At 42.7% G+C, this 23,976-nt stretch overlaps 1 protein-coding gene across 1 annotated transcript in view; it reads left to right on the forward strand.

Annotated features, from left to right (window-relative positions):
• Positions 1-23,976, forward strand: part of COL25A1 (collagen type XXV alpha 1 chain) — a 234,056-nt gene that overhangs the window by 166,178 nt on the left and 43,902 nt on the right. Inside the window, exons 22-31 of the mRNA XM_060172381.1 lie at positions 794-862; positions 2,231-2,275; positions 4,192-4,236; positions 5,564-5,641; positions 9,133-9,156; positions 9,937-9,981; positions 15,314-15,358; positions 17,262-17,342; positions 19,012-19,074; positions 19,754-19,804. Coding sequence (XP_060028364.1) covers positions 794-862; positions 2,231-2,275; positions 4,192-4,236; positions 5,564-5,641; positions 9,133-9,156; positions 9,937-9,981; positions 15,314-15,358; positions 17,262-17,342; positions 19,012-19,074; positions 19,754-19,804 — 546 coding nt within the window. The remainder of the gene's footprint in view (positions 1-793; positions 863-2,230; positions 2,276-4,191; positions 4,237-5,563; positions 5,642-9,132; positions 9,157-9,936; positions 9,982-15,313; positions 15,359-17,261; positions 17,343-19,011; positions 19,075-19,753; positions 19,805-23,976) is intronic.

A 23,976-nucleotide genomic window follows, 5' to 3' on the forward strand; every position in this document is an offset into this window, starting at 1 on the left:
TCTCCATTTCGCTCTGTCCTATCTAACAACAACGACATCAATAACAACAACAATAAAAAAACCAAGGGCAACAAAAGGGAAAATAAATTTTTAAAAAAGAAAAGAACTGTTTAACATGCAAAAAATTATCAAAATATGAGAGAGAGAATTAAAGCACAAGGGCCCCACATTGAGCACCATCTCGAGTTACAGTGATCATAGAATTAAACCCAAGGGCTGGGAAGATGGCAGAGTGGTTCTACAAATGACTTTCAAGTCTGAGACTCTGAGCTCCCAGGTTCACTGCTCAGCACTATAAGCCAGAGCTGAGCTGTGCTCTGATAACAAATAAAGAAATAAAATGAACCCAACCTAATGTTCAGGGAGGGACTCAAGTCTCACCTCCAGGATCTGGTCTGGAACACCGAGAGCCCTGTGGGGTTTGCTGTCTCCTGTAGAGAGCCTTACATGTCTCCTGGATCCCCGGCTGTTTTGTTCATATGGATTTTGACTGTCTAATTAGATCACTCGCTCCAAAGTCTCTCCATTGACCTACAAAGCTATCTTCTAGACCTTAGACAAGCCACTTCCTTGTCTGCGGAAGGAAACAGATGGAATCACAAGCATAGTGACTGTTCTGATGATTAAATGAGATCATCCCTATTGCGATGACTACCGTGCCAGGTCCACGGTGAATAAATGACAGCTCTACTCTGCTCTCTTTCGCTGTCATGTAATGCGCTTGTCAGTGGGTAGAGACCTTGGGGAAGGTGGTTGAGGAATGTTCCATTCACCTGTTTGCAATTTGCAACAGGGTGAACGAGGAGAGGCTGGACCTCCAGGAAGAGGCGAACGAGGAGAACCAGGCGTCCCAGGACCCAAGGTTAGTGACTGATATGGAAAGTCTCTGGTTTGGGAATGTGTGCCACCTACTCTGGGTGTAAACACTTGTTCAGTTGGTGTTTTTGTGTCTGTGCTTGGTATGAACATAACCGATAGCTTACAGAACTGTGCACTGCTTGGTTCTTTTCAAAAAGAGAGAGAGGGAGAGGTTTTATTAGTGATTTAATAATGATTAACAAGACTGTAAAACAAGAGCAGTAAAATCCCACCGTCCCCACCACCAGAGTTCCATGTCCCATCCCCTCCATTGGAAACTTTCCTGTTCTTTATTCCCCTGGGAGTATGGACCAAAGATCTTTCTGGGAAGTATAAGGTGGGAATTCTCATTTCTGTAACTGCTTCTCTGCTGGACATGGGTGTTGGCAGGTGGATCCACACCCTCCAGCCTGTTTCTATCTTTCCCTAGTGGGGCAGGGCTCTGGGGAGGTGGGACACACTGGTGAGGTTCATCTGCCCAGGGGAGTCAGGTTGGCATCCTGGTAGCATCTGCAACTTGGTGACTGAAAAGCAGTAAAATATAAAGCTGGACAAATTGTTTAATAATCAGGAACCTAAAGATAAGAATAGAGCAGATGGAACTGAGGGTCTTGGTGTGGGAAGAAGCTAGAAAGCCTATTTTAGGTCTGTTCCAAGGGGCCCGTGACTTTAGTAATTCTTTGCCTGACAGCTAACATGCAAGTGGACTAAAAGTATTGCCTGGCAACATGGTGTCAGAGTTGAGAACAGGGCTAGCATTAAAGCATTTCCAGCCTGTTCTTTCAGAGGAACAAATTTAAGGATGCCTCTGAGCGGACAGGGGGCGGTACCATGCTATGAGCACATGCTCACTGGCTCCACACTCCAATGGGTACAGGCTGTGCTGGTCTTCATGGCCGTCTGACGGTGGACTGCACCTTGAAAGTATTAAGCCCAAGGATTTATGTGGCTGCTCCATCTCTGTGCCTCTAAACTCCCTGCAAGGGAGTATGGTAACACTTTATTTTAATAAGCCTCTGAGAAAGGCAGGATGTAATTTGCACTGATGAAAATGCATGCAGACACCGTTGAGAGGAGACACTTCACGGGCCCTCTCTGCCCCCCCCTCAAAAAAAACCCCGTCTCCTGATGGAGGACAGTTTCCAGAGATGGGATGACAGTTGGCAGTTGGAGGGGAGGACCAGACAAGGATCTGATGATACGGTGATGATGACTGTGTCTGGGATGAGAACCAGCCTTAGACAGGGCCGTTAGAATCAAGTGGTGCTGTTTCTCTCTGTTAACTCTGCCTCGCTGCTGATTTCTGATTTCCTGTTTCTTTTCTCCCCTGTCATCTTTTTCTCCGTCTCATCTTTCTCTGCTCCAATACAAGGGGAGACCAGGTGAATCAGGAAGTAGAGGCCCGAAGGGGTCAAAGGTCAGTAGCTTGAGTGACCGAGTCCGTGTAACCGGAAGACATGTGTTTGAGGCTCACCTCTTTCAAACACTGGGATTGCCATCATCGCACCCTTCTGAACGTGTCTCAGAGAATTCAGTTGTGTGTGTGTGTGTGTGTGTGTGTGTGTGTGTGTGTGTGTGTGTGTTCCTGTGCTTCAGATAACTCTGTGAAAAGCGCTATGTCCTATTTTATGCACGTAATTTCTTGACTTCAGTTACACATAGCATAATAGGATGTTTTCATTTCCTAGCTATCTTTGTGAGAGATCATTCAAATTATACCTTGCATGTAAGTTAGTTGACTCCCTTAGTTCAGCTCCAGCTGAACTAATATGGGGAATTGAACCTGGAACCTCAGAGCCTCAGGCATGAAAATCATTTTCACGACAATTACGCTACTTCTCCTGCCCAGTTGACTCCATTAGTTGCTTTAAACTTTCACCACCAATAGAAATTCTCTCTCATGCTCCTCATAGTCTCTGCAATCTCTGCTTTAAACAGAACTGTGTTGTTTAAGATGCTAAGAGCTAGTAACAGTGAAAAGAAATGAGTTCAAAATGAGGGAAAGAAACAGTAAAAATCACTAATTCTGCAGGACAGATGGAATAGTGTGGTCCAAGTTACAAGTCTCATGTGGACATGGGAATATTGCAGTCCCGTTTCCTGCTTCATTAGCTCTCAACCAGTTTCTAGGAATATGTGCCAACGTGAAAATATTTTGGACGTCACTTATCTAAAAGGATGTTGTCAATGTGAGGCTAGTCCAAGCACCCTGAGATCTGTGCAAGTGTGAATCTCTTCTCCTCAGATTCTGGTTAAGATGTCTGAGAATTTGGAGTGTTCTTCAACCGACTTTGGCTGTTCCTGGCTTCTCTCCAGGATGGTAGCACCATAAATGGAGCTTCAGTGATTCTGATATATTGCACTGACTTAAAAGAGAAAGCTGTGTTTACCAGGCCCCTGGCCTGCCACCTGGCTGCTGTCCATTTCAGCACCTTTGGGTGTTTGATTGCCTGTCAACAAACCTTCCCTTACCTCCCCTTGTCAGGAGGCCTGGCTGGCTGGTGACTTTTGCCTCCCAAGTGTCCCAAGAATGACTTCTTTATACTTTTCCTGTCCCAAAGTCTATACTTTTCTTCTTAGAAAAAAGACAGTCCAACAAACTGGTCCCCCCACCCCAACCCCAAAACTCTTCAACCTAAGAGGCTGATTGTGGGCCTCATAGAAGCCACTTTCTGGGAGCCAGGTACTAGCACACCGGGTTAAACGCACATAGCGTGAAGCACAAGGATCCCGGTTCGAGCCCCCGGCTCCCCACCTGCAGGGGAGTCACTTCACAAGTGGTGAAGCAGGTCTGCAGGTGTCTGTCTTTCTCTCTCCCTCTCTGTCTTCCCCTCCTCTCTCCATTTCTCTCTTTCCTAACCAAAAACAACGACAGCTGCACAACTACAATGGAGAAAAGATGGTCTCTAGGGTTATCGCTGGGGCTCAGTGCCTGCACTACCAACCGAAAGAAAGAAAGAAAGAAAGAAAGAAAGAAAGAAAGAAAGAAAGAAAGAAAGAAAGAAAGAAAGAAGGAAAGAAGGAAAGAAAGAAAGAAAGAAAGAAAGAAAGAAGGAAGGAAAGAAGGAGAGACTTGCTTTGCAGTTGGAAAGCTCTAATGAAAGAATAACCATATGTATAGTTCCTCCAAGATATCTTGCCATCTGAAAGGGAGATGTGACTTCACTCAAAGGTGTGTCTTAGATAGACAGTATTGGGCCGCGTTCGTGGTTGTTTCTGTGAGCCCACTGTGAGGGTGTGCTGTTGAGAGGAAGATGCAGCCTTGGATTTGAGTGACTTTGAAGCTATTGGTCCCACAACTGATTCTGTTTCCTCTCTCTTCTCTTGGGAAAGGGTGATCGTGGAGACAAAGGGGACTCAGGAACAATGGGACCAAGAGTGAGTATGCCTGTCCCCTAGGCTTTTGTCCCCTACAAGCCCAGATTTGAAATATGTGTCTGACTTTGCACAGGGCATCTGAATGTATATACTTCCCAATAATAGCACCAGAGGTAGGGTATTGTCATCATTCCTGCTAGACCTTCATCTCTCGTGTTTTTTTTTTAAAATTTAATCACCAAGACAACACATATAGATTCTAAAACATAATAATTGCTTCACAAAAAGAAGGTCAAGAGAAGTCTTTGTACGTCCACTCTGCTAAATGAGCAGTAGCAAAGCTATAGGTTGCAGTAATAGAATTTTTTTGTTTTCCAATTAAATTGATTATAAAGAAAATGATAACACAGATTTCCAAAGTCTCTTTGTAAACCTAAGCAAGGAAACAGAACATGACTAATGGAAGTTCTGTAATGGAGCCAATAAGTAGCATAGAGGTCTTAAGTACATATGAAATATATAATACATATTATATTCTCTTTTTTTTCCCCTTGCAATTCTTTTACTTCACTTAGCTCTTTTTCACTAAGTGTTGGAGGTTGATTTCTGTAATGGTTAGTATCTTTTTTGTACATATTTCTTATTATTATAAATGTATATACATTTTTGTTCCCTCTTTGAATTAATGTTAATGAAATTCTATTTTTATGGGAAAGCCAACTATTTCTCACCAAAATGAGTTCTGCCTTCTTTTTTTTTTCTTTTACCTAGCCATACTCTTTTTCTAATTATTATTTGTATTTATTTACTGGATAGAGACAGCCAGATATCAAGAAGGAAGAGGGAGATAGAGAGGGAAAGAGACAGAGAAACACCTGCAGCACTGCTTCACCACTCGCAAAGCTTTCCCCCTGCAGGTGGGGACCAGGGGCTTGAGCCTGGGTCCTTGTGGATTGTTACATGTGCACTCAACCAGGTGAAGTGTGCTACCACCTGGCCCCAGAGCTCTGCCTTCTTAAAGAGAAGAAATACTCAGTGAAGTGTAGATGAGTATAATGAGATCAGAAGACCTACATTTTAAATTTAAAGAAAAAAGAAGTTTCAGAGATTAAATCATCTCACAAACAACAACAAAAATCAGATTTCGTGTCTCCAACCTACCACAGAGAGGCAGTCAGAGGTGGCCTTCCTTCTCTGAAATCAGGGCCAAGACTGAATGGACATGATTACTGGATTCAACGTGCCTGCCCCTAAACTTCAATCAGGAATTGTAGTCATCAGAGTTGTGAACTGGCATCTCCCTTTCCACAATCACCCACTACACCTCCTAGTCTAATTGCTGTGCCTTTTCCTTGGTGCATGTTTATTTTTGTTTGTTTGTTTGTAGGGACTACCTGGTCAAAAAGGGGATCCAGGAGCCACTGAGATCATAGACTACAACGGCAATCTCCACGAAGCCTTGCAGGTCAGTGATTTCGCCCCAGGGGACGGAGTCAGGACACTGATGACCGTTAGCAGTAGGCAGACATCAGACTCCAAGACTCCGCTGGCTGCTCACAGCACCCTCCGCCTCTCCTTGACCCATTTATCTGCCCTCTGCCTCCTTGCCTTTCTGATCCATCCTTGTCTGTCTCTCCAAAGCCAGTTTTCTCAGTTATCACTTTTGGGATACTTCTAATCAGCTCAAGAACCGAAATGACATCTGGCCCACTCTACCCAGCCAAAAACTACCATCCGATTTGTAGGACTATTATTCTGTCTTTCCTGTATACAAGTTCCTGTTTCCCCACAGCACGCCTCTTCCAAGAAAGCAGTCATTTGTATCCATACCTTCTTTTAAGGTTTTTTGTTTGTTTGTTTTTAACCAGAATACTGATCAGCTCTGGTTTATGGTGGTAACAGGGGATTAAACCTGGGACTTCAGATTCTTAGGCATGAAGAGTACCTTTGCATAACCCTTATGCTATCTACCCCTGCCCTGATACATGCCTTTTTTTTTTTTTTTTGCCTCTCTCCTCCTTTTCTTCTTCCCTTGCTTTAATCCATCTTACTCCTATCCAACAAACCACTTCCACCATCCAGACACATTGTTCCTCTTAATTCTTTTATATAAGGTTTCTTTATTTATTTTTCTTTATTTACTTACTGAATCGAGACAGTAAGAAATGGAGAGGGAAGGGGGTGAGAGAAAGAGAGACAGAGAGAAAGAGAGAGAGAGAGAAAGAGAGAGACCGGCAACACTGCTTTACCATTTGCAAAGCTTTCCCCCTGCAGCTGGGGACCAGGGGCTGAAACCTGGGTCCTTATACATTGTAACGTGCATTCAACCAGGTGCACCACCGCCCAACCCGATTTATTTATTTTTATGAGAGAGGCCAGAGTATTTCTCAGCTCTCGATGGTGGTGGTGCCAGGATTGAACCTGGGACCTTTGCTCATGTGAGTCCTGTGCTTTAACATGTTGAGGTATTTTCCCATGCCCTCTTAATTCTTTAAGTACTAGCAGCCGGGATCCAATAGTTCGACATTTAATGATTCTCAAATTGCCTTCGTCTTGCCTCTTAGCAGATTGAAAGCTTGGCATTTGACTTTGGTTTTGGTTCTTGGTAAAAAGACACACGTTTTAGGCTTATCATGTCAGCCCCAGTGTGCTTGATATGCGTCTGAGCTTGTAGGATTATATAAATTGTTATTAGCTGAGTGAGTTAATAAGCTTAGCTCATATATGTAAAAGCCATTCCTTATCCTTTCTCTTTCTTTCTTTCATCTTTCTTTCTTCCTCTCTTTGTTTTTTTTTCCAGAGCACTGCTCAACTCAGGCTCATGGTGGTATTATGAGGAACTGTGGGACTTTGGAGCTTTAATTTTTTTTAAGTCTTTTTGCATAACCATTATGCTATCTACTCCCACCCATGTCCAAGCCATTTCTTTACTTGGAAATCAAAATAGTTGTTTAAAATGTTTGCCAGTTTGTATGTGTTTGAAGTTTTGTTTTTTGGTTGTTGCTGCTGTTTCCTTTTTTGTGGTTTCACCACATTATCTCATCATGCTAGATCAACTTTTGCTACCATTGTGAATGAGGAGAGCATTTACTAGTTTTACCAAATCTATCTGCAGCTTACTTAGCCTCTCTTTGTTGTTGTTTCATTGTTTTTTAAGCTGGTAAAATGCAGAGAAACATGTTCACTGCCTAGAGCTATGGTGGTCTGGGCTGCCTGTCTGTCTGTCTGTCTGTCTGTCACTACCTTGAATGAATGTCCCTTAGTGGGGATAGTTTAAAAACGAGCATTAGGGAGTCAGGCAGTAGAGTAGTGGGTTAAGCGCACGTGATGCAAAGGACAAGGACCAGCATAAGGATCCCGGTTCAGGCCCCCGGCTCCCCACCTGCAGGGAGGTCTCTTCAGAGACGGTGAAGCAGGTCTGCAGGTGTCTGTCTTTCTCTCCCCCTCTCTGTCTTCCCCTCCTCTCTCCATTTCTCTCTGTCCTATCCAACAATGATGACATCAATAGCAACAACAATAATAACTACAACAACAATAAGAAACAAGGGCAACAAAAAGGAAAAATAAATAAATAAAAATTTTAAAAAATTAAAAAATGAGCAGAAGTCACCAGACTGTTTCTGCCCTCAAGTTCTAGACCCAGTTTTCTTTCTTTTTTTTTTTTTTTTTTTCCTCCAGGGTTATGGCTGGGGCTTGGTGCCTGCACCACGAGTCCACTGCTCCTGGAGGCCCTTTTTAATCCCTTTTGTTGCCCTTGTTGTTTTATCATTGTTGTGCTTTTTATTATTATTATTATTATTGGTGTTGTTGTTGGATAGGACAGAGAAATCAAGAGAGGAGGGGAAGACAGAGAGGAGAGAAAAAGAGACACCTACAGACCTGCTTCACCACCTGTGAAGTGTGCCCCCTGCAGGTGGGGAGCCGGGGGCTCGAACTGCGATCCTAACGCCGGTCCTTGCGCTTCAAGTCATATGCGCTTAACCCGCTGCACTACCACCCGGCCCCCCAAAGCCAGGTTTCTCAGTGGGTGTTTCATTGATAATGTGACCCCCCCCATCATGCTAATGTGACTAGAAGCCCCACAGAACTTCTATCACAAGACGCAGGCTAGAAGTATTAATACCAAAATTAATCCTGGGCTTGGATTTATGTAAAAGACGTACATTCCTGAAGCTCAGAGTTCTCAGCACCACCATAAGCCCAGAACTGAGTAGTGCTTTGGTCTTCCCGTGTCTTTCTCTTTGTATCTATCTATCTGTCTGTCTGATTGTAATAAAACAGATTTTTAGTTAAAAAATAAATAAAATAAGATTTAATAAAATAAAATAATAAAATAAGATTCCTGAGCTAGGAACCATGTGTTTTAGAGATCGTACTTCGAGAAAATATATTTTGTCAGAGCACTCTATACTAAGAAATGACATGAATTTCCCATCAATGCCTGCCTTTAGTAATGGCATATCCATGCAAAGCTAATACTAATGCAATGAGAAGGTAGAGAAAAGAAGAAAATACCACTTCCACAATTGAAAAAAAATTTTTCTAGTTGAAAACATACTCTAGAGTAAGTTTTATGTAAATTGCTAATGTTTCTGAGTCCACAATTACCCTGGCAAACTTCTAGTGTATACTACTTTAATGAATAGTCACGTAATTCTATTTCATCAGTGTGTGACTTTATTGTCGTATTTAATGTCCGCATATTTTGAAGTCAGGTGAATAAAGTACTGGCATTTGTTTCTTTGCCTATAGACATTTTAAAATAAATTTTAGTCTCTCAACTATGCTGCATTCGTTGGGAAATAGAATAAAGTGTTTCCAGTACTTGTCGGTACTTATGAGACATTAAACTTACAGAGACATATTCCAAACGTTTACTACTTCAGAAATGTACCATTATATACTCTGGCACACAAAACAGTAACCCTGATCTTTGTCGATGCATTTTCCCAACAGAGGATCACCACCTTAACTGTCACGGTAACTCCAACTGCATGATTTCTGTGGTCGCATGACTGTCATAATGGTACTAATGTAGCTTTTGTTTTATCTGAGATTTAATTTTGTGTTTCCTTTATTATTATTATTATTTATTTATTTATTTTCCCTTTTGTTACCCTTGTTTTGTTTAACATTGTTGTGGTTATTGATGTCGTTATTGTTGGCTAGGACAAAGAGAAATGGAGAGAGGAGGGAAAAACAGAGGGAGGGAGTGAAAGACAGACACCTGCAGACCTGCTTCACCTCCTGTGAAGCGACTCCCCTGCTGGTAGGGAGCCGGGGGCTCGAACCGGGATCCTTACGCCGATCCTTGCGCTTTGCACCACGTTCGCTTAACCCGCTGTGCTACCACTCGGCCCCCATAAGACAGTTTTGTTCTCTAGTGTTTGGGAAACGGAACCATTTCCTGGGGTGTGTGTGGAGGAGGGGCAGTTTATATGGAAGCACAGGTAATGCCATTAGACTAATGCATGCCCAGAAGATGAATGTGAAACAGGGAAGCAATATCTTCCACACCAACCCCAAACATTCTTCAGTATTACTTTGACCCAAATGTGTTGATGCTTTTGCATGAAAGTAGTAGAAGTACTTTAACGTGTAAGTAGATAGTTTCTCTAATTCTGTCATGGATGATTTTTTTTTCACTGCAAGCCAATACTGGGGAATATTGGATTATGACTGAAATAAATACAGAAGGTGTATGTACGTTAATGCATATATACTTCCTACTTCTGAAGACCTTGTCTTTTCTGGCTTTAGGGCCCCCCTGGACCTCCTGGACCTCAAGGATTACAAGGGCCAAAGGTTATTGTTTATGTTACTTGTTTCTGTGTACCTTGTACGATATAGACAACGCCATCTCAAATGCATGCATGTCTGGCAAGCAGTCATTCAAATTCAGGAGACTCCTGAATCACAAGGTTAGGCGAAGAGATAGAAATAGAGACTGGGCTGAAGAGGAATGAAATAAAAAGAAAAAATTGGAAAGAAAGGATACAAATAATAGTATTCAGCTTGAGGGAAGGTAAAGAGAAAGAAAAAAACAGAATTTTGGTTGGTTTTTTTTTTTTAATCTTTATTTTTTGGATAGGGATGATCAAAAATAAAGAGGGAAGGGGAAGATAGAGAGGAAGAGAGACAGAGAGAGACCTGCAGCCCTGCTTCACCACTCGCAAAGCTTTTCCCCTGCAGGTGGGGACCGGGGCTCAAACCTGGCACCTTATGCTTTGTAACACGTGCACTCAACCAGGTGTGACACCACCTGACCCAGAAAAAAAAACAGAATATTAAAATCAGACCATAAATTATAAATGTAAAGAAACACTAAATATAGTGTATGAAAAAAAAAGAAAATATTCAAAGAAGAATTGAAGGGAAATTTCTCTGATATTCACGCACACAAAATCCTATCCCATTGTATTGTGATAAAAAAAAAAAAAAGAACAAAGTAAGCTCTAACATGGTCATAAATGACAGCAGTCATGTGGGAATCACTTCTAGAATATATCCATATATATCCAAAAATTCTGCCCATCTGCACCTTATTCTAATAAAACAGGCCCACAGTGAACAATAGGCATCTAAAAGCATGGTTGCATCTAAAGTTGGGTGGGGGTGCGGGTTTTATCTCTTCAAGCCAGACTTCAACTCTTCAGACGCATCTGATCAATTAACATGTGGTCAGTGACTGACATTTCAGCCCTGAGCCACACGCATCGAAGTAAGTCTTTCATCATTGGATTTTTAAAGGAGATTCAAGTAGTTTTGAAATCCATCTTTTGTTTGTACTTCTTAATGCAGTTTATTTGCTCAATCTGTCTACACAGACATGCACATATGAAAATATCTGCCTTTGTACTCGTTTCTTTTAAGATACTTGAGAACTTTCAAGCCCCCAGCTCCCCACCTGCAGGAGGTCACTTTGCAAGCGGTGAAGCAGGTCTGCAGGTGTCTATCTTTCTCTCCTCCTCTCTGTCTTCCCCTCCTTTCTCCATTTCTCTCTGTCCTATCCAACAACAACAACAGCTATGACAACAATAACAACTACAACAAGCACAAGGGCAACAAAATGGGAAAAATAGCCTCCAGGAGCAGTGGATTTGTAGTGCAGGCACCAGCCCAGTAATAACCCTGGAGGCAAAAAAAAAAAAAAAAAAAAAGATACTTTAAAACTGAAAGCCGGCACACAGACACTGTTTTTTTTTTTTTTTTTTTTTTTTTTTTTTTTTTTTTAACTATTGTGCAAAGGAATATAAACTATGATATGACGGAGCTTCTCTTCTCTCTGAGATCTCTTTAGAACATAGACCTTAATTTGAAACAGGTTTTATAGAGAATGTTAGTGTTAAGTTTGGGAGTTTATTTATTCTCTTTCTCCACTGAATTCTGGTTAGATCCTAAAATATCTAACAAAGAAACACCCCAGTCATTCACAGCCTGAATTCCTGGCTCACACTATCTTTGTGAACTGGGCTAGATGGCCTGGCAGGAAATCTGAGAGTCCTTGTCCTCTTGTATTAAGTTGGCCAAGGCTCAAGGTCCTCACCTCATGTCGTCACCTGGCTAAATCTCCAGAACCAAAACTGTACTCATTCAAAGCTCCCTACAAAAAAAAAAAAAAAAAAAAAAAAAAAAACACCTTACAATAACCCATAAGGTCCCCATCACTTGGCTTCAAGAGACCAAAGGAGCCACCTAAGGGGCCAGGCAGTAGTGCAGTGGGTTAAGCACACATGGCACAAAGCACAAAGACCAGCTGAAAGATTCTGGTTCAAGCCCCCGGCACCCCACCTGCACGGGGGTCACTTCACAAGCGGTGAAGCAGGTCTGCAGGTGTCTGTCTTCCTCTCCCTCTCTCTGTCTTCCCCTCCTCTCTTAATTTCTTTCTTTCCTATCCAACAACGATAGCAATAACAACAACAATAAACAATAAGAGCAACAAAAGGGAAAAAATGTCAGGAGCAGTGGATTTGTAGTGCAGGTACGGAACCCCAGCAATAACCCTGGAGGCAAAAAAAAAAAAAAAAGTGCCACCTAGCCAAGACAACTTTATCACTAAAAGCTATACCCTCAGGGTTGGGTGGTATCGCACCAGGTTAAGTGCAAGGATCTCGGTTTGAGCCCCCCACTCCCCACCTGCAACAGGGGTTTGCTTCACAAACAGTAAAACCAGTCTGCAGTTGTCTATCTCTCTCGCCCCCCTTCTCTCTCTTCCCCTCCTCTCTCAATTACTCTGTCCTATCCAATATATAAAAAATGAAAATGAAAATAAAAATGGCCTCCAGGAGCAGTGAATTCATAGTGCCAGCCCTGAGCCCTAATGATAACCCTAGAGGCAAAAAAAAAAAAGACCACCTTATACCCTCTTCTTTTCTAACCCAGTTGAAATTCATTTAACTCCTTTATTCTATAAATAATTTTTGATGCTCTATGATGAGGACCAGCATCTAGTAGAAATAATAATAATAACCATGTAGGGGAAGTATTCAATATACAGTTTGCAGACTGGGGAGGGAGAACGGCAAAGATAATTACAGTCAATAAAAAGAGCTTTGAACAAGAGCATGCAGAGGCTCTGCCAGTACCTATGGGCAGGCCCCTATTGGTTGGAAGAGTGAGGGGGGCTTATGATGAAATTGAAAGGTAAGGCAGGTTAAGAAGATGAAGGTCTAGTTGAGTGGAATGTGGTCAGGGGTCTAGTCACATTCTCTGGCCTCTTACTCTGCCACCCCACCTCCATGCTGCTTCTCTGTCCCCTCCCTCACATCCCTTAGTGATCTTGAAATTGAGGTCCTGGCTGGTTGATGTAGGCCTTTGTGTCACCCACGGAGACAGTGAGCATACTTAGTTTGAGATGGAGTGAAGAGCAAGAGCCAGCCAGTTCAGCCTGAGTCGGACCAGAGCCCTTTCTCATGGAAACTTGACCTCCAACGTGTGGGACTCTGTTCAACAAAGCTTTCTCCTCCCTGTCACACAAGGGTAGCCTGGCTCCCCACACACCGCACCACACGTGATGACAAAATGTGATGACAAAATGAATCACTCAGAGACTCGTGTTTTTCTTCTAAACATTCACAGGTCACATTTTGCAGGTAAAAGTTGAGCAAAATGATCATGATACTGACACCGTGCTGACAGGTGTCCTGGCAGAATGAGGAAGGACCTAGCCAGGTGCATCCAACCTCCGCAGATGTGTGTGGGTAAAATAAACAGTAAAATAAACTACTCCCTCGGAGAGCAGGAAGTCAGAACCTGGGCGATGCCTTTTTTTTTTTTTTCCTCCCGTTTGTTTGTCATGACTTCCTTCAATTTGGGGAAGCTCAAATGTCACACTGTGGACAAGAACTCTTCAAGTTTTCATCAGGGAACAGAGCTGTAGTCACCTAGTCACCTCCATAGTGTGGTTTGCAACACCATCATACAAATCATTCTAGAAAAAATACAGCCTCCAGTCAGCTCGGTTAGGAAATCTCTCTATGAAAACAGACCAGCTCAGCCCACAAGAGCTGGCTGTGACAGGATCCCCATGGTGTGAGAAAGCAGGAATCTTTACAATAACATCTCCATAAGTGACTCGTTGATATAAAACATTACCTTATCTTGTGGTCCAGGAGGTGGCGCAGTGACTAAGGCACTAGACTCTCAAGCATGAGGTCCTGAGTTCGATCCCCAGCAGCACATATACCAGAGTGATGTCTGGTTCTTTCTATCTCCTATCTTTCTCATTAATAAATAAATAAAATCTTTTTTTTAATTTTTTTAAATATTTATTTTATTTATTTATTCCCTTTTGTTGCCCTTGTTGTTTTATTGTTGTGGTTATTATTGTTGTTGTCGTTGTTGGATAGGACAGAGAGAAATGGAGAGAGGAGGGGAAGACAGAGAGGAGGAGAGAAAGATAGACACCTGCAGACCTGCTTCACCGCCTGTGAAGCGACTCCCCTGCAGGTGGGGAGCCGGGGTTCGAACCGGGATCCTTATGCCGGTCCTTGTGCTTTGCGCCACCTGCGCTTAACCCACTGCGCTACAGCCTGACTCCCAATCTTTTTTTTTAAAAAAAAAAAAAAAAAAAAAAAAAAAGGATTACCTTATCTTTCAAATCACTTACTACCCAGCACTTTTTCAACTGAGAGGTGATGGTAAATTTGTCATTTGTTTAATTCTCTTGCATCCTGTTTCAGTCTGTTTCTAAGGGAACATCTTCAGTGAAGAAAAAAAAATCAGCCTATATAGTTGGGATTTGTAAGGGTCCTAATAAATCACAACTGGAAGAGTATGTTTTAGTTCATTCCTTGCATACTGTAGGAAACTGAATCGATCCAAAAGTAAGTGTATGTGGATCACAATGTTACATGATTTCTGTGCTCTTCCATGAGGGCTCTGGAGAAACAGCAAACTCACGGCCATGCTGAATTTGTATCCGCCGTTCACGTGGGGCCAGTTAGAATATTCTGAATTGAATATGCCTAACACTTTTTTCTTTCTTAAATTAACTGCCCTGTTTAGACTTTCTTTTCAAGTTGGGGAACAAGAGAAACAACTGTATTTTTAAGGAGAAAAAAAATGAGCTTAGGTACATAGGTTTTCCTAGAAATTAGTCATCAAGTGATCTCTGTTTTCTTCCACCAGGTTTTTTTTTTCCTATTATTGGTGATTTAACATTGTCTTACTAGGGTTTTGTTTGTTTGTTTGTTTACAAGAGCACCATTCAGCTCTGGCTTATGGTGGTGCAGGGGATTGAACCTGAGACTTTGGAGCCAGCCTCAGGAATGAGAGTCCTTTGCATAACCATTATGCTGTCTACCCCCGCCCCCAAATTACTAGGTCTCAGGAGTATTTTCATACTTTTATCTTCCACCACTTTTGAGCCTGCATCTCACACGAGGAGAAGAAACTTAGCACACTGGGTCTTAGTTATATGTAGATATTATTCTACACAATCTTTAAGAAAGTGTTATTTTGCTTAGTGTAGACACATGGTGCAATGTCATGGAATTTTATTGGGTTATAAGACATTTACTGAAAGTCAAATTGTGATTTCCAGAAAGTTAAATTACACCTTAGCTTCATTTTTTATTGAGTAAAGAGTGTTACTGGTTATGACTGTACAACAAATCGTCACTTTTTATCTTAACAGGGAGAACCAGGATCTCCAGGAACCCCAGGAATCGATGGAGAACAGGTAATTTTCAAAGACAAAAGTTGTCACTTAAAACACAGTTATTGGTCACCACGGTTACTATGGGCTTGAAGTCAGGAAGACAAGAGTATTGATATATGATGCCCACTTATCTCTTTTTCTTAACCATCTGTTCTAGAGTTACATTAACTCTTAACATCAACCAGTTTTAGTTTTTCCTAAGCTTTTCATTAGTGAGTTCATTATGGTTTACCGGGTTGTAAGATCACAGGGTATAGTTTCCACATAGGGAAAAAAATGGGCAAAAAGAAAGAGAGAAAGACAGAGAGGCAGATATCTGTAAAGTCAGCCCATATCTGTGACCTTGGGAGAACGGTTTCCTATGGAGGGGGTGGGGGACACAGAACACTGGTGGTGGGAACTACATGGAATTATACCCCTATTGTCTTACAGTTTTATAAATCAATATTAACTCACTAATAATAAATAAATAAATAGAGGGCCAGGTGGTGGTGCAATCAGTTGAGTGTACATGTTACAATGCACAAGGACCCAGGTTTGAGCCCCTGGTCCCCACCTGCAGGGAAAGCTTTGCGAGTGGTGAAGCAGGTGTCTCTCAGTCTCTCTCCCTCTCTACCTTCTCCTCCCCTTTAAATTTCTCTCTGTCTCTATCTAATAATAAATAAATAAACCAAGTGTTTTCAGCTCACAAACTAGTTTGAAATAGAGTTATACAAAACAAGTGAAAGACTTGTATACTGAAAAATTACGAGTCACTATTCAAGGAAATAGAAAAAGACACAAAGAAATGGAAAGTTATTTCATGTTCTTGGGTTGGAAGAATTAACATAATTAAAATGAATATACCACCCAGAGCCATATACAAATTTAATGCTATCCCCATCAAGATCCCAACCACATTTTTTTTTAGAACAAAAGCTACAAATGTTTATCTGGAAACAGAAAAGACCTAGAATTGCCAAAACCATCTTGAGCAGAAAAAAACAAAACTGTAGGCATCACACTCCCAGATCTCAAATTGTATTATAGGGCCATTGTAATCAAAACTGCTTGGTACTGGAACATGAACAGACTCATTGACCAGTAGAATAGAGCTAATGCCCAGATTATTAAATGGGGAAAGGGAAGTCTCTTCAACAAATACTGTTGGAAAAACTGGGTTGAAACATGCAGAAGAATGAAATTGAACCACTGTATTTCATCTAACACAATAATCTCCAAATGGATCAAGGACTTAGATGTTAGGCCAGAAACTATGAAATACTTAGAGGAAAATATTGGCAGAACTCTTTTCCATATAAATTTTAAAGTCATCTTCAGTGAAACGAATCCAGTTACAAAGAAGAAGACTAAATCAGAAATAAACCAGTGGGACTACATCAAATTGAAAAGCTTCTTCACAGCAGAAGAAACCACCATCCAATATCGTCTTAAACTCAAACTAGGGAGTTGGGCGGTAGTGCAGCGGATTAAGCGCACGTGGCACAAAGCGCAAGGACCGGCTTAAGGATCCCGGTTCGAGCCCCCGGCTCCCCACCTGCAGGGGAGTCCCTTCACAGGCGGTGAAGCAGGCCTGCAGGTGTCTGTCTTTCTCTCCCCCTCTCTGTCTTCCTGTCCTCTGTCCATTTCTCTCTGTCCTATCCAACAGCACCGACATCAATAACAACAACAATAATAACTGTAACAATAAAACAAGGGCAACAAAAGGGGAAATAAATAAATAAAACTAAAATTGATCAGTGCTCTGGTCTCTTTCTCTCCCCCCCACACCCCACCAATAAAATAAAATGTAAAATCCTTAAATTAAAAAAAAATAGAGATTCACCTCAGGTAAGACTCACCGGTGGGTAGCATTGATCTGCAGTTCTGTTGTAATTGTCAAGGTGCAGTGTGATCTTTCATGTGTAACCTGTATGCTTCATAGGGACTCAAAGGCTCCAAGGGTGACATGGGAGACCCAGGTTCACCGGGTGAAAAAGGAGGCATTGGACTTCCTGGATTACCGGTATGTTTCAAATTGTTTATGATGGGTTATATATTAAGCTGAATTAACCAGAAAGAATCATCAGATCTGCCGAGAGTCTCCTAGGGGAGCTCACATAAAGCTTTTTTTAAAAATATTTGCAGTATGATTAATTAATTCTCCAGATGGGTTGTCAGAAAAGTCACAACAGATTTTTGTGTAGAAAAACATAGAAAAATACATCCTGACTCTTCCAACAAGTCAATGAAACAAAATTTAATGCATCTAATCAAATCAGAAAATAAACCACACCTTCCTGAGTTGATCTTACTACAAGATAACAAGATAAATGTCATGGGTCATGTTTAACTAGCATGAATAGGTCAGTGGTAGCTGAATTTTTTTTTTTTATTTTTTTAAACATTTATTTATTTTCTCTTTTGTTGCCCTTGTTGTTTAACATTGTTGTGGTTATTGATGTCGTCGTTGTTGTTGGATAGGACAGAGAGAAATGGAGAGAGGAGGGGAAGACAGAGAGGGGGAGAGAAAGACAGAGAGGGGGAGAGAAAGACAGACACCTGCAGACCTGCTTCACCGCTTGTGAATCGACTCCCCTGCAGGTGGGGAGCCGGGGGCTCGGACCGGCATCCTTAAGCCAGTCCTTGTGCCATTGGCACCACGTGTGCTTAACCTGCTGCGCCACTGCCCGACTCCCTGAATTTTTTTTTTTTAAAGAAATAAAAGTTCTGGTTTTGTGCCATAAAGCCCTGTAAAATTTAAAACAACTTAGACTTTGTGTGTGTGATATGATAGTTTGGAACAGTGTTTTTGTGGTTTTGTGCCATCATTTTTACGGAGAGTTTGGAGGAGAAAATCCAGAAAAAAATGTAGAGAAAAATATATCAAACTTCAGTGTCCTCAGAGATTTCTGAAATTTCAACAAGGAAGCATATCAGTAAGTGTCATTGGAAAACAAAGTTAAAAATCTTACTTCTGCTGTGGAAAGTGAGCCACAATATTAAAAAAAAAAAAAAATGATGGGGCTAGGCAGTGGTGCACCTGGTTGAACACACAAGGACCCAGGTTCAGATCTCTGCTCCCCACCTGCCAGTGTGTGTGTCAAGGGATAGGCTTCATGAGTGGTGAAGGCTGCAAGTGTCCCTCTGTCTCTCCCTCTCTATCTCTCCTTCCCTTCTCAGTTTCTCTCTGTTCTATCAAACTAAAAAATTTTTTTTATATATGACATTTAGCCAGGTGGTGACACACCTGGTTAAGCACTCACATCACAGTGCACAAGGACCCAGGTTCAAGCCCTGGGTCAACCTGCAGGGGGAAAGCTTCGTGAGCGGTGAAGCAGGGCTGCAGGTGTCTCTCTGTCTCTCTCTCCCTCTCTCTGTTCTCTCCCCTCTCAATTTCTCCCTGTCTCTATCCAATAATAAATAAAGAGGTACATTTATACTCTGATCAATTTAGTAATGTGTAAATTTAGCCAAGCACACCGCCCCTGGCTTTTCTTTACTCTATATGTCAAGTCCATAGCATTCTCAAGTCTTGGAATGTGAGGCAGCTTCCTGTTTGAGGTGACAGGACAAGAAGCTGAATGTTCCTGTCATTCGTCATATGCAGAATATTATGGGCTTGGAGGGGACAGTGACTCTGGGAGGAAGTCCAGTTGTTTCTCTCACTCCTCTCTCTTTACGGTCATTCTCAGGGTGCCAATGGGATGAAGGGAGAGAAAGGAGACTCCGGCTTGCCAGGTCCTCAAGGCCCTTCTGTAAGTCCACAATGGTGGGAGCCCTCGCCTCTCCCGTTCCACCTGCGCCTGGTAATGTCCTCCACCCCTACCCCTTTTGCTTTGCCAAACTGTGAAACCCACATCTGTGCTCTTTGCCTAGTGGGAGACAAGAGCTCAGAGCACTTTTGAAGAATCCCCAGGCAAAAAACAAAAAACAGTCATTTTCCTTTGGCGTTTGTGGGTAGAATGTGTGTGTGTGTGTGTGTGTGTGTGTGTGTGTGTGTGTGTGTGTGTGTGTGTGTGATTTTCCCTTGGCAGAATATGTGGGGGGGAGGGGTGTGTGGGGTGTGTGTGTGTGTGTGTGTGTGTGTGTGTGTGTGGTGTGTTTCTTTCCCCCACAGCCCTGTGACTCCATAGTGAAACACTGGAGAACATCACAGTGTCTGTGTCATCAGAGCATTACTTAGTCATCCGTGACTTCTTTTTGTCTCCATGTATTTTTGACCTCCTGGATTTTGTAGCATACTTGTGTGTTCTCTCGTCATTCTAGTCTCGTGGAGGAATTTCTGCACCTAGAGAATCAAATGCTCCCCTTCTCCCACATCCTTCTTCCTCTGAAACTAGTAATGGCCTGAGCAGAAGCCAGCTCGAGATGCCGAGCCAAACCACCTTAACCAAATGATGTAACCAAATCTGTGTTTGTTTTCTGGGTATACAGATCATAGGCCCCCCTGGCCCACCGGGTCCCCACGGCCCCCCAGGCCCCATGGTAAGTTCTCCTTTTTCTCCAAAATGTGATCATTTATTAATGAATGGGCGACCGGAGAAAAGCAGGAACATGACCCTCAAAAGAGTCGGTATGTCTTCTACGACTCTGTGGGGTGGACTTTGAGCGATGCCGACTTGACTTGAATCTGACTTCCACACAGCCAGACACATCTGTTGGCCAGAGAGTGGTCTAGTATTAGGGGAACTGGAGAAAGATACGCCTGGCAAACCTTACTCCCACCAGGTATAGAACAGTCATTTTAACCAGTCTCTGTTTTAGAATAATCAAGAGGAAACAACAATGAGTTGTGAGCAGGAAAGAATGTTCTAACCAGGGCCAGGAGGTGGCACACTCAGTTAAGCACTCATAGTACTATGCTCAAGGACTTGCACAAGGATCTGGGTTCAAATCCCCAGCTCCCCACCTGCAGCAGGGACACTGCATCAACAGTGAAGCAGGTCTGCAGGTATCTGTCTTTCCTCTCTCCCACCCTATCTCCCCATTCCTGTCAATTTCTTTCTGCCCTGTCCAATAAAATAGAAAAAAGATAGAGGGGAAAAAAAACGACTGTCAGGAGCAGTGGATTTGTAGTGCCTGCTCTGAGCCCCAGCAATGGAGGCAAAAAAAAAGGAGGAGGAGGAGGAGGAGGAGGAGGAGGAGGAGAAGCATATTCTAACCCACTTTAGGGACTAAGAGTCCCAATATTGGGGAATGTTATGCATGTAAATACTATTGTATTTACTGTTGAATGTAAAACATTGATTCCCCAATAAAGAAATAAATTTAAAAAAAAAAAGAGTCCCAATAAAGATAAGATGCTCAATGAACACACTCGTACGATACACAGAAGCTCTCTGCTGTAGTGGGCGGCTGCTTGGATCTTTCCATTTTCACTGCAATGAAATTCAAAGTGGTCAAGGTCCACTGCCAGTGCCCATCTCAGTGACCCATGGAAGCCATGACCAGGCCCTCACAGGGCCTGATAGCAACCCGGTTCTCCTAATGCCTATCTGGTGGCACTGCAGTCAGAGCTGGGACGTAGCAGGCAGACCACATCACCTGTGTTAGACTGGGACTGATGGGCAAGCCAGGTGGGGAGGTGACATTGACCTCTAAGGAGTCTCAGTGTGTCGTCAACATACCTCACATGTCTTCAACCCTACAGGTGAAATAGGCCAGGGCTTTAAGGAAGAGCCTTGTGGGATGATCTTACTCAGAGTGTAGCCCTGACTCAGTAATCTATTTCTTTTTTTTTTCTTTACATTTTTATTTATAAAAAAGAAACACTGACAAAAATCATAGGACAAGGGGGGTACAACTCCACACAGTTGTACCCACCACCAGAACTCCGTATCCCATCACCTCCCCTAATAGCTTTCGTATTCTTTATCCCTCTGGGAGTGTGGGCCCAGGGTCATCATGGGATGCAGAAGGTGGAAGGTCTGGTTTCTGTAATTGCTTCCTCACTGAACATGGGCGTTGGCAGGTGAATCCATACTCCCACTCTCTCTTTCCCTAGTGGGGCAGGGCTCTGGAGAAGCAGAGCTCCAGGACACATTGGTGGGGTCATCTGCTCAGGGAAGTCTGGTTGGCATCATGGTAGCATCTGGAACCTGGTGACTGAAAAAAGAGTTAACATATAAAGCCAAACAAATTGTTGAGTAATCATGAACCTAAAGGCTGGAATGAAGATTTGGGGGGTTCTCCATCTTGCAGATAGTTAGTAGGCCTATTTTAGTTATATTCCATAGGGCCTGTGACTATACTAGTTTTTTCCTGAGCCTGACATCTGATATGCTGATGGACACAAGTTATTGTCTGGGGAGATGATGTCATGGCTGGAAAAAGGGCTAGAAAGCTGGATCAGGGAAGAGAGTAGCTCCCAAATATGGGAAAAGGGTATGAATATTGTTGACTGTAAACCCCATCGAAGTGATCATCTGTTTCTAATTGCCATTTCTATTTCACACCACAAAATCATGGTAATCAGTCTTTTCTGCTTAGAATGAAACAGTTCATTAAGAATGAAGTCAATTGGTATATTGAACCAAAGCAAAGGACTCTGGGGAAGGAGGGGACTGGCAGGGACATACTTGGAGATCCCAGTGCATGATGGAACTGAGACGGTATGGCACACACCTGTCATAGGGAGATGAGAAATTGAGCCCTGTGTCAGAAATTGCTCTGGAAACCCTTAATCCCCATCCCCCATGACAAAATGATAAAATGACAGAAAGAGAGAAAAGGAGGGGAGGGAAGAAGAAGGAGGGGAGGAAAGAGGAAGGAAGGAAGGAAGGAAGGAAGGAAGGAAGGAAGGAAGGAAGGAAGGAGGAAGGCACCAGGCTGCCTCATGCCATCCCCCGTGTATGTATCCTAGGCTCAAAGCCAAGCCTCACTGCAGTGAAGGGGTCTTCTGCTCTCTCCCTCTCTGTGTCTCTGCCTCCCTCTGTCTCAACATACAGGCCCAGAGTGGTGCAGCCCAGATGAGGACAACACCCCACACACCCAGAAAACAGCAACAGCGAAGCTGACAGCATACTTCTGGCTTTTCCTTTACTAAGCCCTCCACTTAAATCAGAGAAGAAAGGCATTTTAAACCATTACTAAAAGCGAGATAAGAATGCAAGATAAAGGAATAGTCATTTCCTTCAGACATTTACCCACCGCTTATCTAAAAAAGGAAACAATTAAGTTAGTGCAAACATATGAAATGAAATATTGAATGCCTTGAATGGGGGAGAGGGGGAAATGGCATTTTTTTCCCTCTCTATTGTATGTTTCACTGATGTATATTCAAATTTCCTTCTCTCCAAAGAGTAAACTCAAATCACGGGAAAAAGTTTAAAGCGATCCACAGTAACCTTAGTTAGCCACAGTAATTTAGGTTGACGAACCAGACTCTATATTTAGATCTTTCCACAGACTACACTGGCTCTTCTTCCTGGTGTGTGCATGCATTATGACTCCCCTCCGGTGGGATATCATTGCTACAAGAACCTGAAAGAATTCATCTTTGTAAAAATAAATGTGTCTAGGGCCAGGGAGACAGCATAAACATAGTGCAAAAGACTTTGATGCCTGAAGCTCTGATGTGTCCAAGTTCAATCCCCAGCACCACCATCAGCCAGAGCTGAGCAGTGCTCTGGTCTCTCTATCTCTCTCTCCCCCTCCCCCCTCCCTCCTTCTCTCTCTCCCCCCCTGTCTATATATATATGAAATAAAACAAATAAAAATAAAATATTTACAAACTAAAATAAACCATGAAGAACAGTGCTCAGCTCTCCTCTAGTATGACACTTTCCTGGAGTCAGGAGGTAACTTAACCAGTAGAGTGCACACTTTGACATGAGCTGGCACCCAGGTTCAAGCCCCTTGTCACCACCTAGGAACACCTGTGTGAGAAAACTTCCTGAGCAATAGAGCAGTGTTATAGAGTCTCTCCTCCTTTGTTTCTCTCTCCCTCTCTCACCCTGTGTCTTGTCCTCTATCTAGAAAGAGGAGGGAAGAAAGAAAGGAAGGAAGGAAGGAAGGAAGGAAGGAAGGAAGGAAGGAAGGAAGGGAGGGAGGGCACTTAGTGTTCAGTTAAATAAATGATGCAGACCAGTTCCAAACTTGACATCTCATTTCCTGCCTGGCTGAGACACCTCTGCACTCTGTCTCTGGAGTAGTTAATAATAGAAAAGGTCTTCTCTTCACTGGTACCTACCGCCTGGGGTTTTTTGGTTTTGTCTTTGTTTTTTTCCTGGGAAAATTTCTGTCTTTTAAGACTTACCTTTATTTCATATAAATTCACAGATTGTCCCATGCTAGGTACAAAAGAGGGAGGGGGCTGTGAAATGCAGCCCGGGAACTGGCACAATGAACTGTCATTGAACCCTTAAGCATGAAGTTCTGAGTTCAGTCCCCAGTACTGAATGTGCCAGAGAGATGCTTTGGTTCTCTCAAATAAATAAACAAATAAGCCTTTTTAAGGGAGAGGGTGAAAAGCAAGTAGTATGAGATCACAGTGCTTTTTCTTTTCTTCTTTCTTTCTTTCTTTCTTCCACAGAATCCTGTTATGTTCCTCCCTCCCTCTGCTAGGCAGCTAGCAGAAACAATGGCTGCTATCAGATAGGTATCACAGTCCAGTCCAAGAACAGTAATCTGTTTTCAGCAGGAAGAAACATCCCCTG

The sequence above is a fragment of the Erinaceus europaeus genome, chromosome 2 (assembly GCF_950295315.1).
Source record: "Erinaceus europaeus chromosome 2, mEriEur2.1, whole genome shotgun sequence".
In the NCBI taxonomy this organism is placed as follows: domain Eukaryota; kingdom Metazoa; phylum Chordata; class Mammalia; order Eulipotyphla; family Erinaceidae; genus Erinaceus; species Erinaceus europaeus.